This window comes from Aquarana catesbeiana, linkage group LG10 (assembly GCF_042186555.1).
Source record: "Aquarana catesbeiana isolate 2022-GZ linkage group LG10, ASM4218655v1, whole genome shotgun sequence".
Taxonomy (NCBI): domain Eukaryota; kingdom Metazoa; phylum Chordata; class Amphibia; order Anura; family Ranidae; genus Aquarana; species Aquarana catesbeiana.
In genome coordinates, this window is record NC_133333.1 from 209,455,670 (window position 1) to 209,474,264 (window position 18,595).

At 46.0% G+C, this 18,595-nt stretch overlaps 1 protein-coding gene across 2 annotated transcripts in view; it reads right to left on the bottom strand.

Annotated features, from left to right (window-relative positions):
* The window catches only part of VSIG2 (V-set and immunoglobulin domain containing 2), a 54,053-nt gene that overhangs the window by 25,148 nt on the left and 10,310 nt on the right, over positions 1-18,595 (bottom strand). For both annotated transcript variants that reach the window (XM_073603222.1, XM_073603223.1), the window contains exons 2-3: positions 11,048-11,211; positions 2,030-2,237 (exon numbers count right to left, since the gene is read on the bottom strand). In XM_073603222.1, the coding sequence (XP_073459323.1) occupies positions 2,030-2,237; positions 11,048-11,211 (372 nt within the window). The remainder of the gene's footprint in view (positions 1-2,029; positions 2,238-11,047; positions 11,212-18,595) is intronic.

An 18,595-nucleotide genomic window follows, 5' to 3' on the forward strand; every position in this document is an offset into this window, starting at 1 on the left:
ATACCTGTGACATATTCAGCACTAATGTCCACGAATCTCCTCAACTTTGTGGGGTACCTAAGCTATGAGTTCCTATTATTCCAAAGGTCCATGATCAAATCAAACACTTCCTCCTTGATGGCCCCAGTCTATGACCAGTCCCTACTCTGTCTCATCTATCCCCCTGGTTTCAAATGCAGTCTTCTCTTTCTTCCACCATGGCCCATGATCAGCTCCTTCTCTGCCTTCCATAACTCCCCACCATATCCCATCATAGGTTTACACTCTGTGCCCGCCGTGGTAAGGTATACTGAAGTGGCACACATGACTAAATCATTTGTGCCAACAAAAACATTGTCTGATTGTCCGATAATGCATGCCAGGCCAGAAAACTATTAAAACTACATGAACTCCTTTCCCAAACAGGCATACCGTAAAACCTTGGTTTGAGAGCGTTTTGCTAGATAAGCAAAATTTAAAAAAAAATTTTGACTTGATATACAAGCGATGTCTTGATATACAAGTAGCGTCATGTCACAATTGAGTATAAAAGAGAAGAGAGGCACCTCTAAGTGTAGCAATACGGTTACATTTAATGAAGGTACAACATTTAGCAACATATTGCTACACTTAGAGGTGCCTCTCTTCTCTTTTATACTCTGTTGCTCCTGCTGGATTTTGCTTCTAATCCCCTTGTGGAGTCTTCCATTTGTGGATGGACGTTTTATAGTTACACAACCTGGTCACATTGCTATAATCTTTTTATATTGACTATAAAAGGACTTATGAATAAATGGTTGCTGAACGAATCGTTTGAATTTTCATTATTTCTTATGGGGATATTCGCTTTGATATACAAGTGCTTTGGATTACAAGCATGTTTCTGGAATGAATTATGCTCGTAATCCGAGGTTTTACTGTACTTGCTTTTATAATAATAAATGTTTACTCAAAATTAGACATGGGGAGACCTTTGCACAAATGCACACCATGGACGTATCCTCCATGGATGGAAGATAGATGAAGGATGATGTCAAGAAATCCCAATTCTCAATCCCAGCACTGCTGTCAAACCCAAAACTGAGTACTGTATGCATTTAAAAAAAACATTTTTTAAATATTCTCATAGTTAAATTTTTTATATCATCTTCCTATATTTCCTATCTGTACTTGACTTCCTAATATTGTTTAGTATATCCTTGTTGTGACAGTGCGAGGCTTTGCCACAGTGAAAACATAAGAGAAAACAACACAGGATCCTCATGCCGCGTACACACGATCGGAATTTTGGCCTGCAAAAGACCGATGAGAGTTTTTCGTCGGGAAATGCGACCGTGTGTATACTCCATCGGACTTTTGCTGGCCGAATTCCAGCCAGCAAAAGATTGAGAGCATACTCTCAATTTTTCGGTCGGCAAAAGTTCCTAACCGAAAATGCGATCGTCTGTGGCAATTCCGACGCGCAAAATTCCTATGCATGCTCGGAAACAATTTGACGCATGCTCGGAAGCATTGAACTTAATTTTCTCGGCTCGTCATAGTGTTGTACGTCACCGCATTCTTGACGGTCCTAAGTTCAGCGAACTTTTGCGTGACCGTGTGTATGCAAGGCAAACTTGAGCGGAATCCTGTCGGAAAAGCCGTCATATCTTTTTCCGTCGAGAAGTCTGATCGTGTGTACGCGGCATCAGAGTTGCAATTGGAGAAACTCCAGGGTGCTTGTGAGTAGAGAAAGCTGTGTTTTGAGTTTCCCCGGCTTTTTAGTAAGCCTGGATCAGGTCTTGGAGTTTGAAAGCTCCAAAGTGTTTTGGGAGGGACAGAACCTTAAATCCTGTGTCTGGGTTTTGCTGGATGCCTGCAGCTTGTGTGCGTGCAGAGTCATTATAATCCAAATCTGAGCATAGCTCAAGGCTCCCATTTTGGAGACAGAAAGCCAGCCAGGAGACGGTAGTCTCAACCAGGGGTCGGGTGTGCCCCAGCTCAGGAGTCAGGTGGGCTCCTATCAAGAGATCCAACACCCTACATCAGCCTTCTACTTCCTGAATCTTACCCAGAACCGAGAGCTGTACAATGCCGGAGCCAGTGCCGCTGAAATCTGGTGGGTTGTTCACTTCGCAGATGTAGGAGCCATTATCTGACCAGGCGATATTATTCAACTGGATGGATGCCACTCCGGAGGATGGCTGTTTCTGGACACTGCTTAGTCTGTCAGCCTGAGATCCTGGCTTGTATGTTGACCCTCCTGAGTAGTAATAAATCTAAGTAATAAAATAAAAAGTCAATAACAATATTTCCCATGGACAACCTACAACACACTCTAGATTATAAAAAGTCTGCTGGAGGGATCCAAAGGCTGCATTCACACTTGGGGATCACGTTTTTGACCATTTTGTTGCGCCTTTTAATGCACGTTTATGCATGTTGTTGTGTTACAGCGTTTGAGCTTCAGGTGTATTTGTATTAACCTATAGAGAACAGTATCATCTATGACATGACTTGTTAAACTGCGCATAAACGAGCGGCAAAATGTGCGTTCAAGATTCGTGCTACAAAATGCTTAGGTGTGAACCTAAGGTGTCCTGAAAGCTTGCATCTTTAAAAACATATAGGAGAACTTCACTTTTGTAAGAAAAAACAAAAAAACAAAACAAAAAAAAATAAAAAATAAAACAATATACTGTAGCATATAAAAAACACAAGCCATTTTGTAAATGATTGTTAAAAAATTCAATCTGAAGTGAATGTAATATTCTAAAAAATGTAATGTAATATGGCAATCTCAAAGCATTCAATACACTGCAGATGTACAGAACGACATCAGAAACGTCATTTCCCGCTAGTGTGATTGGTTGACTAATTTTCTCAGACTTTTGCATTAAAGTGGAGCTCCTTCAGAAAAAATTTAAAGTCAGCAGGTACAAATACTGTACCTGCTGACTTTTAATATTAGGACACTTACCTGTCCAGGAATCCACCGGTGTCCTCACCCTGGCTGATTTTTCAATTGGCTATCGGGTGCTGCTGCTGCCATCTCCACTAAGGGAAACCAGCAATAAAGCCTTGCGTGCTGCGCTCTGTGAATGGGCCAGCTGCGGGGGAAGGAGGAGGGAGGGACAAACTTCTGGCTGAGTTTGCTCCGGCGAACTCAGCCGGAAGTGGGAGAGGATACCTGTTAAAACCAGGTACCTGTTCTCCTCCCCCAAAAGGTGCCAAATGTGGGAGTGGAGGGGGGAGAAGGCAGACAAGCGGAGCTTCCCCTTTTGGTGGAGCTCCGCTTTAGGAAACAGGTTCAGGTTTAGGTATCCCCTGTAATAGGAATTCAATTTTTGGTTGGCTGATCAGTTGATTCTCTACTTTTGACTTATGAGATATGTTGATACGCTGACAGAGTTTTTGACGTCACGTCTCCTTTTCTTATTTACAATGTTATATATACCTTCTCTCTCATATAGGGGTTGATTTACTAAAACTGGAGAGTGCAAAATCTGGTGCAGCTGTGCATGGTAGCCACTCAGCTTCTAACTTCAGCTTGTTCAATTAAGATTTGACAAAAAAACAAACAAACTGGAAGCTGATTGGTTTTCATGCAGAACTACACCAAATTTTGCACTCTCTAGTTTTAGTAAATCAGTCCCATACTCTCTTTGGATCCCTCAATTTTGTCACACATGTGGTACATACATCTACTCCTGCACCTTTGTATTTGTAATGATACTCTGTATGCATATCTTCCTTTTCTTTGGTTTGAAAAAAGATCATAAAATTGAAATTAAACACAATTTTTGGCTATTTCATATCTGATAATAATGGGCATCATGGTCCCGAGTGGGAGATGCGTGGGTTCCCTGAGCTGTGGCTTAATGACCCCACATTTAAGTGTTCCTATATATTTCTGGGGCCATTGCCAATTAGCAAAGCCAGTAGCATGACCCCAATACGTTATTTAGCCATTAGTCTATAAGGGTGGCATCCTGACTACCACAGCAAGTGGGACATTCTTTCTACTGACCCCCATTGTAAGGGACATTTTTGCAATTGACTCCCAATGAATTGGTTTTAGTAGGGGTTCCTGGAGATCCGAAAATAATTTTTAGGATTCCTCTGAGGTAAAAATTTTGAGAAAGGCTAGTCCAGTGACAGGCAGACTGAGGCAGGCTAATGCCGCGTACACACGACCGGACTTTACGGCAGACTTTGTCCTGCAGACTTTTCGACGGACTTTACGACGGACTTTCCGAATGAATGGACTTGCCTACACACGATCAACCAAAGCCTGACGGATTCGTACGTGATGACGTACGAATGGACTAAAACAAGGAAGTTCATAACCAGTAGCCAATAGCTGCCCTAGCGTTGGTTTTTGTCCGTCGGACTAGCATACAGACGAGCGGACTTTTCGACCGGACTCAAGTCCATTGAAAAGATTTGAAACATGTTTCAATTCCAGGTCTGTCGAACCTTTGGGGAAAAAAAGTCCGCTGGAGCCCACACACGATCGAATTGTCCGACGGACTCCGGTCCACCGAACCAAGTATGCCGTAAAGTCCGGTCGTGTGTACGCGGCATAACACTTTTAACTGGCTTCTAGCATCCCCTTCCACCCTCAATTTAGATGTAATATACAGTACAGTACAGTACATTGTCTATGTACTTACCTCAGAATTAAGATACTGCCTCACTAGGCAATTGGCCTAATTTACTAAATGTATGTACAGGCATACCCCACTTTTAAGTACACAATGGGGTTTATCTACTAAAGCTGAAAAGTGCAAAATCAGGCTCACTTCTGCATAAAAACCAATGAGCTTCCAGGTTTTAATACCAAAGCTTAATTGAACAAGCCAAGGTTAGAAGCTCATTGGTTTCTATGCAGAAGTGAGCCTGATTTTGTACTTTACAGATTTAGTAAATAAACCCCATTGTGTACTTAAAAGTGGGGTATGCCTGTATTTAAATGTAAATGTATTTTATTGGGATTTTATGTGATAGACCAACACAAAGTGGCACATAATTGTGAAGTGGAGGAAAAATGATAAATGGTTTTCAAATTTTTAAAAATAAAATATATGAAAAGTGTGGCGTGCATTTGTATTCAGCCCCCCTGAGTCAATACTTTGTAGAATCACATTTCACTGCAATTACATCTGCAAGCCTTTTTGGGGATGTCTCTACCAGCTTTGCACATCTAGAGAGTGACATTTTTGCCCATTTTTCTTTGCAAGATAGCTTAAGCTTTGTCAGATTGGATGGAGAGCATCTGTGAACAGCAATTTTCAAGTCTTGCCACAGATTCTCAATTGGATTTAGGTATAGACCTTGACTGGGCCATTCTAACACATGAATATGCTTTGATCTAAACCATTCCATTGTAGCTCTGGCTGTATGTTTAGGGTTGTTGTCCTGCTGGTGAACCTCCACCCCAGTCTCAAGTCATTTGCAGACCCTAACAGGTTTTCTTCTAAGATTGCCCTGTATTTGGCTCCATCCATTCTCCCATCAACTCTGACCAGCTTCCCTGTCCCTGCTGAAGAAAAGCATCCCACAACATGATGCTGCCACCACCATGTTTCACGGTGGGGGTGGTGTATTCAGGGTGATATGCAGTATTAGTTTCCCGCCACACATATCGTTTTGCTTTTGGGCCAAAAAGTTCAATTTTGGTCTCATCTGACCAGAGCATCTTCTTCCACATGTTTGCTGTGTCCTCAACATGGCTTCTTGCAAACTGCAAACGGGGCTTCTTATGACTTTCTTTCAGCAATGGCTTTTCTTCTTGCCACTCTTCCACAAAGGCCAGATTTGTGGAGTGCACAACTAATAGTTGTCCTGTGGACAGATTCTCCCACCTGAGCTGTTGATCTCTGCAGCTCCTCCAGAGTTACCATGGGCCTCTTGGTTGCTTCTCTGATTAATGCTCTCCTTGCCCGGCCTGTCAGCTTAGGTGGACGGCCATGTCTTGGTAGGTTTGCAGTTGTGCCATACTCTTTCAATTCTCGGATGATGGATTGAACAGTGCTCCGTGAGATGTTCAAAGCTTGGGATATTTTTTTATAATCTAACCCTGCTTTAAACTTCTCCACAACTTTATCCCTGACCTGTCTGGAGGGTGTTCCTTGCCCTTCATGATGATGCTTCTTCACTAAGGTTCTCTAAAAAACCTCTGAGGGCTTCACGGAACAGCTGCATTTTTACTGAGATTAAATTACACACAGGTGGACTCTATTTACTAATTAGGTGACCTCTGGAGGCAATTGGTTCCACTAGATTTTAGTTAGGGGTATCAGAGTAAAGGGGGCTGAACAAATGCACACCACACTTTTCACATATTTGTAAAAAATTTTGAAAACCATTTATCATTTTCCTTCCACTTCACAATTATGTGCTACTTTGTGTTGGTCTATCACATATATTCCCAATAAAATACATTTATGTTTGTGGTTGTAAATTGACAAAATGTGGAAAATTTCAAAGGGCGTGAATACTTGTGCACTGTATAAATATATGTATATATATATATATATATATATATATATATATATAAATATGTATACATGTTTATATGATATGTATAAATATGTATGTGTGTATATGAATATATTTATATATAAATATGTATATGTGTTTATATGGGTTTATATGTGTTTATTATCATTTATATAGCGCCGACAGTTTACACAGTGCTTTACAACATTAGGGCAGACAGTACAATTACAATTACAATACAATTCAATACAGGAGGAATCAGAGAGCCCTGCTTGTTAGAGTTTACCATCTAGGAGGAAGGGTGAAGTTATTCAAAAGGGTAATAGCTGAGGGGGATGAGCTAATGGAGAAAATAGTGCAGTTGTTAGATGGAGGCAGGATAGGCTTCTCTGAAGAGGAAAGTTTTCAGGGATCGCCTAAAAGTGGATAAGTTTGGAGACAGTCTGACAGATTGGGGTAGGGAATTCCAGAGGATGGGCGAGGCTCGGGAGAAGTCCTGGAGGCGGATAAGGGAGGAGGTGATGAGGGAGCTAGATAGTTGGTATTTTGAGACTAGTCTAATGATGTAGCTGGGGGCAGAGTTGTGGATGGCTTTGTAACTTATTGTTAGTAATTTGAATTTAATTAGTTTGGAGAGTGGCAGCCAATGGAGGGATTGGCAGAAGGGGGTAGCAGACACTGAGCGGTTTGTAAGGTGGATGAGTCTGGCAGCAGCATTCATGATGGGCTGAAGGGGGGATAGTCTATTTAAAGGTAAGCCCATGAGGAGGGAGTTGCAGTAGTCAAGGCGAGAGATAACCAGGGAGTGAATCAGGAGCTTTGTGGTTTCATTGGCTAGAAAGGGACGTAGTTTAGAGATGTTGCGGAGGTTGAGGCGGCAAGCTTTGGAAAGTGATTGGATGTGGGGCTGAAAGGAAAGTTCAGAGTCCAGGATAACACCTAGTACCCTGACATGTGGGGACAGGTGGATGGTTGTGCCATTGCTCTTGACAGAGGGTCAGGGGAAGAGGCACGTGGCGGAGGAAATATTATAAGCTTGGTTTTGGACAAGTTGAGTTTGAGGAAGTGGTGTGACATCCATACAGATATGTCTGTTAGTAAGTTACTGATGCATGAGGAGACTGATGGAGTGAGTTGAGGGGTGGAGAGATAGATTTGTGTGTTGTCAGCGTAGAAATGATATTGAAAGCCGTGAGAGGCTATCAGCTGACCCAGGGAAGAAATGTAGATGGAAAATAAAAGAGGTCCAAGAACAGAACCTTGGGGGACGAGGAGTGGAGGAAGTAGAATTGTAAGTGACACTGAAGGTGTATTGGGACAGGTAGGATGAGAGCCACTGAAGAGCACAGTCATGGAGACCGAGGGAGTAAAGTTTTTTGAGGAGGAGGGGGTGGTGAACCGTGTCAAAGGAAGCTGAAAGGTCCAGAAGTTGGAGTACAGAATAGTGTCCGTTGTTTTTTGCAGTTTTAGTAGGTTTTAGTAGGTCATTTGTGAGTTTTAAAAGAGCAATTTCTGTGGAGTGTTGAGGGCGAAATCCAGATTGAAGGGGATCAAGAAGGTTATTCTTAATGATGTGGTCACTCAGTTGGTTGTAAACCAGGCATTCAAGGAGTTTAGAGGAAAATGGGAGCAAGGAGATAGGGCGTAGGTTAAGATAGGTAGGGTCCAAGGACGGCTTTTTAAGTATGGGGGTGACCAGTGCATGTTTTAGAGCATTGGGGAAGATGCCAGAGGTGAGGGAGAAATTGAAGATGTGGGTTAGAGAGTGTAGGATGGAGTCAGAGGGCGACCGTAGCATTTGAGAGGAAATAGGGTCCAGGGGACAGGTGGTTACGTGGGCGATAGAAAGGAGTTTAGCAACTTTGTCTGTAGTAGCAGATTTGAATAAGGGGAGTGTCGGTTGTACCTGTTGACATGGGGTCTTAACTGGGGGAGATACCTGTAGAGTGGAGATTTCATCACGGATTGTATCAATCTTGTTTTTGAAGTGATTAGCAATCTCCTGGGCAGTGAGTAAATCAGCGGGGGGAGGCGGTGGAGGACAAAGTAGAGAGTTGAAGGTAGAGAAGAGTTTATGGGGACTGGATGAGAAGGTGTTAATAAGAGTTGTAAAATAGGTCTGCTTGGCAGTGTGGAGGAAAGAATAGTATTTTTGGAGGGCAGATTTGTATTGGTTGAAGTCTTTGAGAGACTTAGTCTTGTGCCACAGACGCTCAAGAGCGCGACTAAGTTTTTTGAGAATTTTAGAGTCATCTGTTTGCCAGGGTTGTAGGGGTCGAGGCCTGATTCTGCGTGTAGTGAGGGGAGCGAGCTTGTCCAGGGTGGAGGACAGAGATTTATTGTAGATAGACATGGCTTGGTTGGGGCAGGACAGGGGAGAGATTTTGTCATAGAGGTGGTCAGTAGCAGAATAGAGGAGAGAGGAGTTGAAGTTGCAAAAGTTTCTACGGGTGATGGTTAGGCGATTGGAGGGAAAGGTGGTGGAAGACAGGGTGAGAGAGAGAAACTAATAAGGTGATGGTCGGAGAGAGGAAAAGGATTGTTTGAGAAGTTGCATGGAGTGCATAGGTAGGAGAATACAAGGTCAAGGGTGTTGCCATCAGAGTGAGTAGAAGCCTGTACCCATTGCTTCAGGTCAAATGAAGAGGTTAGACTAAGAAGTTTAGAAGTAGCAGGAGTGCTTGTATTAGCAGGGATGTTGAAATCACCGAGAAGGATTGTGGGAATTTCTGAAGACAGAAAGTAGGGTAACCAGGCAGAAAACTCATCAAGGAAAGTCAATAATGGTCCAGGGGGCCGGTAGATCACAGCGATTCTTAGGGAAGTTGGAGAGAATAGACGTATACAGTGGGCTTCAAATGATGAGAGGGAAAAAGAGGGAGGAGAGTGAATAACCTGGAAGGTGCTCTGGAGGGATATGGGTATATATGTGTGTAAATAAATATATATATATATATATATATATATATATATATATATATATATATATATATATATATATATATATGTAGTGGCCACTACCTAAATGTTTTAGTGACAGAATGCAGGCAGCTCATGTGGGGGGCTCTGACCAATCATTCATTTGCTTTGGCAGGGGGCAGGCCTCCTATATAAGTTGGGGTCACATGCTTCCAGGGGTGGAGGACAAGAAAGACAGCATGGCATGCTGAGGTGCTATATTGGGCATCCCCATGCGGGGTTGTGCCGTGTGCGCGGAGGAGGGATGGAGGAGCCGCAGGGGAAGGAGCTAAAGTGGAGGATCTTCATCTCCTTGGAGTGCATCAGGTTTCTGTGGTCGGGGAACAGAGTGCTTGATTGTAAAGAGGATCAAGTGGAGGAAGTAGGAGTAAAGCGGAGGAAGTGAACCAGCTTATCGGATTCCTGTGACTGGGGAACACAGGACTTTGATATAAGGAGAAGGTCAGTGTAACGTTTGAAGAAGTAGAAGCGCTGGAGAGAGTAGCGTAACAAACTGTGTGAATGTGGAACACAGTATGGACAATAATGAACGGGCTGGAGCAATAGTCAGTCATTTATTATGTGTCAATACAAGGGAATTATTCAGAGTGATTAGTCTTGTTAACTGAAAGTAATAGTCTGCAGTAAGGACTGGACAGGGGAAATACATAATTAAGGGTAAGGCCATGGATGATAACCTATCCTTCTGAACTCTTCATGGGCATCTCATACATCCCTGATATCTCTCAAAGTTTCATCCCACCAATAAAAGCAAAGAAAAAGGAGTACTTGACTGTTGTTGTTTGTCTAAGGCAGTGATGGCGAACCTTGGCACCCCAGATGTTTTGGAACTACATTTCCCATGATGCTCATCTACAGTGCAGAGTGCATGAGGATTATGGGAAATGTAGTTCTAAAACATCTGGGGTGCCAAGGTTTGCCATCACTGGTCTAAGGACTGAAAAAGGGATGGGAGCAGGGTGAATGGCAGATTGTACAACAAATTCAGCAGCTCCTACGGGAGTAGTGCGATATATATATATATATATATATATATATATATATATATATATATATATATATATATATATATATATATATATATATATATATATATATTTATATATATATATATATATATATATATATATATATATATATATATATATATATATATATATATATATATATATATATATATATATATATATATTAAAACCTTGGTTTGAGAGTAACTTATTTTGAGAGTGTTTTGCAAGAAAAGCAAAATTTTTAAATAAATGTTGACTTGATATACAAGCGATGTCTTGATATACAAGTAGCACAACCTGGTCACATTGCTATAATATTTTTATATGGACTATAAAACGGAAGGACCTATGAATAAATTGTTGTGGTGTGGAACTAATCATTTGAGTTTCCATTATTTCTTATGGGGAAATTCGCTTTGATATACAAGTGCTTTGGATTACAAGCATGTTTCTGGAACGAATTATACTCGCAATCCAAAGTTTGACTGTGTATATATATATATATAATGCTCTTTTTTAGCTTTGTGGCAGCTGCCTGGCATGGTGTACAAATATCCTATACATACATTTAAAAAGAGGGAAACAGGACCACTGACCTGTTTGCCGTTTGTTGGCTGAGTGTTTCCAGGGGCGAACTTCCACTCCACTACAAACTGACTGCCGACGGTGGTGGAGTATGTGCATGGCAGGATGACGTTGGACCCCACTTTGCCCACAACCACTTTCTCTGGGATTGTAATTGTCACAGACAGGATGGTGTCTGAGGAAAAAAAAAACACTTAAATAATACAAATCATCTGACAAATCTCTCCTATGGTGGTCACAGGTGTATGAATATGGTCAGTTGGTCCCATTTACACCTGGTGCAGAGGGACTGGGCGCCAGTGCAGTCCCACCGCAAGACAAGTTAAAGTGCCTTGTCTTCTACCAGGCCACCAGTTTGTACCATTGCATTACAGTGATGTGCACTAATAAAAGTACAATATGCATTACTTTTCTTTCAGCGCAACAAGTGCGATGCAATCCACTGCCTCTCATCGTGCTGCGGCCAGCAGAACTAAATGAAATGTCACTTTGGGGGTTATTTACCAAAACTGGAGAGTGCAAAATCTGGTGCAGCTCTACAAACAACCAGTCAGCTTCCAGGTTTTATTGTCAGAGCTTAATTTAACAAGGTGAAGTTAGAAGCTGATTGGCTACAATGCAAAACTGCACCAGATTCTGAAAAAATGGAAATCATGCGATGTACCAACGCACCAACATGTGCAGTTAAAATGTGCATGAAGCTCAAAAGGTACATGAGCTACTCTGCCATGTTTTTAGTGTATAAGGCTGCCCGTTGAATTGAATGGGATGCCCTATTCATGTAGCTCTACAACGTGCAACAATGTGCATGTGAACAGTGCATTTATGCGTGCGTTTATAGGGGGAGATATACGAAGACTGGAACCCGCCATAATCTGGTGCAGCTCTGCATAGAGAAACCAATCGGCTTCCAGGTTTTATTGTCAAAGCCTAATTGAACAAGCTAAAGTTAGAAGCTGATTGGTTACTATGCACAGCTGCACCAGATTTTAAGTGCACCCGTTGTAGTAAATTTCCCCCATAGCATGAATTCAGCCTAACTTAGGCAAGCAGCTAATTTAAAATATACTGCTTTCCTGCCTAGATATTTGTAATTTGCCAGTTGTGTATTTCACGCTGTATAGCTGAAGAGTGACACCCCAATTTATCAGCTCATCAATCTGCTGCTTCACCTTTTACTGTCCAATCACAGGCTGGGGGAGGGACAAGACCTAGAAGTGTTACTAAACCCAGGACCCTGCATTCACTATATCTGGTCTCTCAGTTCACAGAACATGGAAATGCAATAGTTTTAATAAATATAAACTGCCTAATACCTTTTCTCATCAGCAGTATATAGCAGTCTTCTGACTTCTATCAGTGTCTGCTTAAAGCTTGTAGGAGGAGTTTCCATTCTCCTCTGACTGTCCTATGAGGCTGCATGACTCCTGACCATTTATCTGGACAGTGCTAACTGGCCCTGTGCTGATCACATGCAACCTCTCAAGTAAAAAAAAAACTCTCTAGCAATACACAAAACTGAGCATGTGCAGAGTGACTCCAAGGCATACTATCAGGAGATGGATTGGGGGTTGTGGAAGAAGGGGAGGATCAGAGAAGACAGGATCAAACTGCCTTTTTACAAAATGTGAAGAATTAACCCCTTAGTTTCCACTTTGCATATAACAAGCATGCTTTACTGCATATACAGACTGATTTTACTGATGTGGGTTAAGTAACATTTTAACTTCTGCAAAGAAAAATCAGGCCTCCTCCCATTCTAGACAGAGTGTGCTGTGTGAGACAGCTATATAAATCTCAGGACTGGATGGCCAGAAATACAAATCCTTTGGCAGGTAAAACAGCTCTTTAGCCCCCGGTTACACCGGTGCGATTTGAAAGGCCCAAATTGCATGACAAGTCGCACCCTATTGTTGGCAATGAAACTGTTCAAATAGGTGCGACGCCGACTTTGTAGTGCCCCTACGATTTGAAAAAGAAGTTCATGCATTATTTTTGCAGATATGATGTACGACTTGCATAGACATTTGTGCATGAAATCGCACAGAGGTCAGCCAAGTCGCACCTGACAGGCGGTTTTGAAAATGTGAAGTCGCACGATTTCAAGGTCGGATTTGGTGTGATTGAAGACTTATATATATTTCATGATATCCTGGAGTTTGCCTTTAAATAATGCATATATATATAATCCTTACATAAGCCCAGTAATGACGGACTCTCATAGAATGACTTACTTCACTTTTCACTTTTCCCTGCACTTTCCAGTTTAAACTTCTTGCGGGGATTGAAGAATATTCACAAAGATAATGTAGAATTAAGTGTTACCGAAATAAGCTTTCCCGAAATACATTATTTAATAGCCATTTCCGGCAGATCATAAAATATTCTGTTCCAAAATCTAAAAATCGGCTCTGCTAAGAAGGAACACAAAGACGTCTCCGGAGAGAGCAGCCAGCACAAGATATAAAAAGTCTCCAATGGGAGGCGGATTCCGTCATCTCTTCAGCTCTCATACCTGTACACCCCTATGTACACCCCTATGTACACCCCTCTGTACACCCCTATGTACACCCCTATGTACACCCCTCTGTACACCCCTATGTACACCCCTATGTACACCCCTATGTACACCCCTCTGTACACCCCTATGTACACCCCTATGTACACCCCTTTGTACACCCCTATGTACACCCCTATGTACACCCCTCTGTACACCCCTATGTACACCCCTCTGCACACCCCTCTGTACACCCCTATGTACACCCCTTTGTACACCCCTATGTACACCCCTATGTATACCCCTTTGTACACCCCTATGTACACCCCTATGGACCACAGCAACCCTTACAATGCAACTATCAATCTGTATGTTCACATTTATGATTGTCATTACTTAATAAAGTGGAACTTCAATCTTCCAATTAACATTGATTATTTTTAATCCTCATTCTGCTAACATTAGTAAATAGATAGGAAAGTATGTCATATTTACTTGTTTTAAAGCGGAGTTCTGCTAAAAAAAAAAATTAAAAGTGAGCAGCTACAAATACTGCAGCTGCTGACTTTTAATAATCGGACACTTACCTGTCCCAGGGTTCAGCGATGCGGGGAGCGAAGCCCCGCTCGTCTCCCCCTCCTCTCTGCGGCACCGGCATTGTAAGTGTGGGCCCCTGGCTGTGGCTTCACAGCCGGGCACCAACTGCGCATGGACGAGCCGCGCCACGCGCCGCAACTGGCCGGGCAATCATCTGGGACCTGTGACGTGTCTCAGATGATGGCCGAGAGGGAGGGGGAGAGGTGATCTCCTTTCCGGTGCCGCAGTGCGCCGGGAGGAAGTGGGAGCTGGAACCCTCTGAAAAGAGGGTGCCGTCCCCCCCCCCCCCAAAAAATGACATGCTAAATGTGGCATGTCTGGAGGCCACCTCCCTTAAAGCGGAAGTTCCATTTTTGGGTGGAACTCCGCTTTAAATTTTTATTTTACATTTCTTTAGCTACTTCCTGGTTTCTTGCCTAGGCAAATTATGTCATACATCCCAGGACTCTCCAAGAGGGGTTTACTCAGCTAAGCACCCCTCCTGCATGAATGCTTGAGCTGAGGGAAGATGGATTCCAGAATGTAAATGCTACATGAATCATTTGCCCTGGGGTGTTGTGGAGGGGCTCTGCAGCTTACGCATATATTTGCAAATGTGTGCAAACGAAACCCCTGTTTTTAACGCATACTGTTAGACAGGATAATGTGGTTGTTTGCAGGCTGGTCGGTAAGTTGAACAGGGAATTTCTTTGGTTTTGTTTTGCATGCGTTGCCCTTCCATGTGCTCTTTGCTGCAAAGGCCAGTTATAGGTGAGGGCAGTGTTGCCAACCGCCCGTAGATTTACAGGCAGCCCGTGAATTTAACCCCTTTTTCGGGCTGCCCGTTAAAGTCTGTTACGGGCACAGGTGCCCGTAAAAAAGATAGCCGCGAGCCGACCATTCAACTGCGCATGTGCTGTTCCGAAGCTGGCCGGACTCGGGAAAGCTCATATGCGCTCGGCCGAGCGGCGCATACACGTAACCTAATTGCGCCGCCCGCCATTTTTGAATAAACGATCGAGCGAGAGAGACCACGGCTGCCGGTGACTCCTGTCCTGCAGTGCCCTCATCGTAGGCGGAGGAGCCAAGCAGCCAGGGGTAACGGGGGGGAGGAGGAGGACTCATTCGGTGACAGATGAGAGGAGGCCTCACTGTGTGTAATCACCTCTTTGTCCTGGAATGACTGCGACATGGCACCGGAGGAACTACAAGTAGCAGCGTGCCTGTATAGAGTCCTGCCATAGAACACAGAGGCACATTGTGTTGTGGTGCAGTGAGCAGGAGAGTGATTGAGGGCAGTGGCGTCCCTAGGGGGTGGCTTTTGGGGATATAGCCCCGAATCTGGGGCCCATAGCCCCAAGTCTCTTCAGGGGTTCCCAAGAGGAGGGGAGGCTCTCTGGGGACCCTGATGTAAGGGGGGGCTCTTTGGGGACCCTGATGCAAGGGGCTGGCTCTCTGGGGACTCTGATGTAAGGAGGAGGCTCTCTAGGGATATACACACACATGTATATACATATGTATTCCCGTCCAAGCATATGACTTTCTTTACTTCGCTGCTATGGGCACTAGCCCCAGATCTTTTGTAGACCTAGCAACACCCCTGATTGAGGGGATCCTAGAAAGGAGTCAAGAGTGGGAGTGCTGGGGGGTTGGGGGTTACGGGAAGAGACAGACATGTGTGGACTGTGAAGAGGAGACTATAGAATAAAACCAGAGCCGCCAAGATGGAGCCATCTGACTGAGCCCTGCACGGTGCACCTGAGAGGAGGTCAGTGACAGTGCCGCCAAGCCAGTCTGAGGGGGGTCACTGATGTAAGGAGGGGAGTGAACAGGGCCGTCTTTACCGCGGGGCAAAAGGGGCATCTGCCCAGGGCCCTGTCATTGTTGGGGGCCCTGCGCTGCCCGTCCCTTAAACCCTGCACTGCCCGCCGGAGTTCGGCCACCTCCGGTGCTGGTCGCATGCTGGCTGCTTGCTACTGTCACTTGGAAATACACAAGCACGGCTTGTGTTTTTCCAAGTGACAGCGCTCCTCTTCCGGCGGCTGTTCTCATCCCTCGGGTACACACACGATCTATGGGAGCAGAGGAGGAAGGGGGCGGGGACTCTGCACAGGGGAAGCTGCTTCTGGGACTGGCAGGCTCCACGGACATCGGAGGACAACATGCTGTGAGTACACAGAGTTTTCCTCTGTACTGGAATGGGGGGGGGGCTTTGTGGGAGGACTGCCTTGTACTTAGGGGGAGTGTAGCTCTGTATTGAAATCTGGGTGGGAGTAGAGCTGTGCACCTCTGCACTCTGCACCCACCTTACTCTGCACCCACCTTACTCTGCACCCACCTCACTCTGCACCCACCTCACTCTGCACCCACCTTACTCTGCACCCACCTCACTCTGCACCCACCTCACTCTGCACCCACCTCACTCTGCACCCACCTCACTCATGCACCCACCTCCACTCCTGCACCCACCTCACTCTGCACCCACCTCACGTGCACTCTCACCCACCTCACTCTGCACCCACCTCACTCTCACTCGCACCCACCTCACTCTGCACCACCACACTGCACTCTGCACCCCCCACACTCGCAACCACCCACACTCACCACATCGCACTCTCACCCACCTCACACCCCCCACATCCACCACCCTTCCCACAAGCACTCACACCTCCCACCTCACTCTGCACCCACCTCACTCTGCACCCCCACACATCACTCCCCACCTCACACTCCACCCACTCACACTGCACCCACCCACCTCACACTGCACTCCACCTCCCCTGCACCCACTCACTCATCCAACTCCACCACTCACCCACGCACCTGCATGCACCCACTCCACACTGCACTCTGCACCCACCTCACACTGCACACCTCACACCCACACTGCACCACCTCACCTGCACTCTGCACCCACCCTCACTCTGCACCCCCCACAATCACTCTGCACCACATCACTGCACCCACACCTCTGCACTCTGCACCACCTCACTCTGCACCAACCTCACACTGCACTCTGCACCCACCTCACTCTGCACCCACCTCACACTGCACTCTGCACCCACCTCACTCTGCACCAACCTCACACTGCACTCTGCACCCACCTCACTCTGCACCCACCTCACACTGCACTCTACACCCACCTCACCCCTGCACCCACCTCACACTGCACCCACCTCACACTGCACTCTGCACCCACCTCACTCTGCACCCACCTCACTCTGCACCCACCTCACACTGCACTCTGCACCCACCTCACTCTGCACCCACCTCACACTGCACTCTGCATCCACCTCACTCTGCACCCACCTCACTCTGCACCCACCTCACACTGCACTCTGCACCCACCTCACTCTGCACCCACCTCACACTGCACTCGGCACCCACCTCACACTGCACTCTGCACCCACCTCACACTGCACTCTGCACCCACCTCACCCCTGCACCCACCTCACACTGCACCCACCTCACACTGCACTCTGCACCCACCTCACACTGCACTCTGCACCCACCTCACTCTGCACCCACCTCACACTGCACTCTGCACCCACCTCACTCTGCACCCACCTCACACTGCACTCTGCACCCACCTCACACTGCACTCTGCACCCACCTCACCCCTGCACCCACCTCACACTGCACTCTGCACCCACCTCACACTGCACTCTACACCCACCTCACCCCTGCACCCACCTCACACTGCACCCACCTCACACTGCACTCTACACCCAACTCACTCTGCACCCACCTCACTCTGCACCCACCTCACACTGCACTCTGCACCCACCTCACTCTGCACCCACCTCACACTGCACTCTGCACCCACCTCACTCTGCACCCACCTCACACTGCACTCTGCACCCACCTCACTCTGCACCCACCTCACACTGCACTCTGCACCCACCTCACACTGCACTCTGCACCCACCTCACACTGCACTCTGCACCCACCTCACACTGCACTCTGCACCCACCTCACTCTGCACCCACCTCACACTGCACTCTGCACCCACCTCACACTGCACTCTGCACCCACCTCACTCTGCACCCACCTCACACTGCACTCTGCACCCACCTCACTCTGCACCCACCTCACACTGCACTCTGCACCCACCTCACTCTGCACCCACCTTACCCCTGCATTCTGCACCCACCTCACCCCTGCATTCTGCACCCACCTCACCCCTGCACTCTGCATCCACCTCACCCCTGCACTCTGCACCCACCTCACTCTGCACCCACCTCACACTGCACTCTGCACCCACCTCACACTGCACTCTGCACCCACCTCACTCTGCACCCACCTCACACTGCACTCTGCACCCACCTCACTCTGCACCCACCTCACACTGCACTCTGCACCCACCTCACTCTGCACCCACCTTACCCCTGCATTCTGCACCCACCTCACCCCTGCATTCTGCACCCACCTCACCCCTGCACTCTGCATCCACCTCACCCCTGCACTCTGCACCCACCTCACTCTG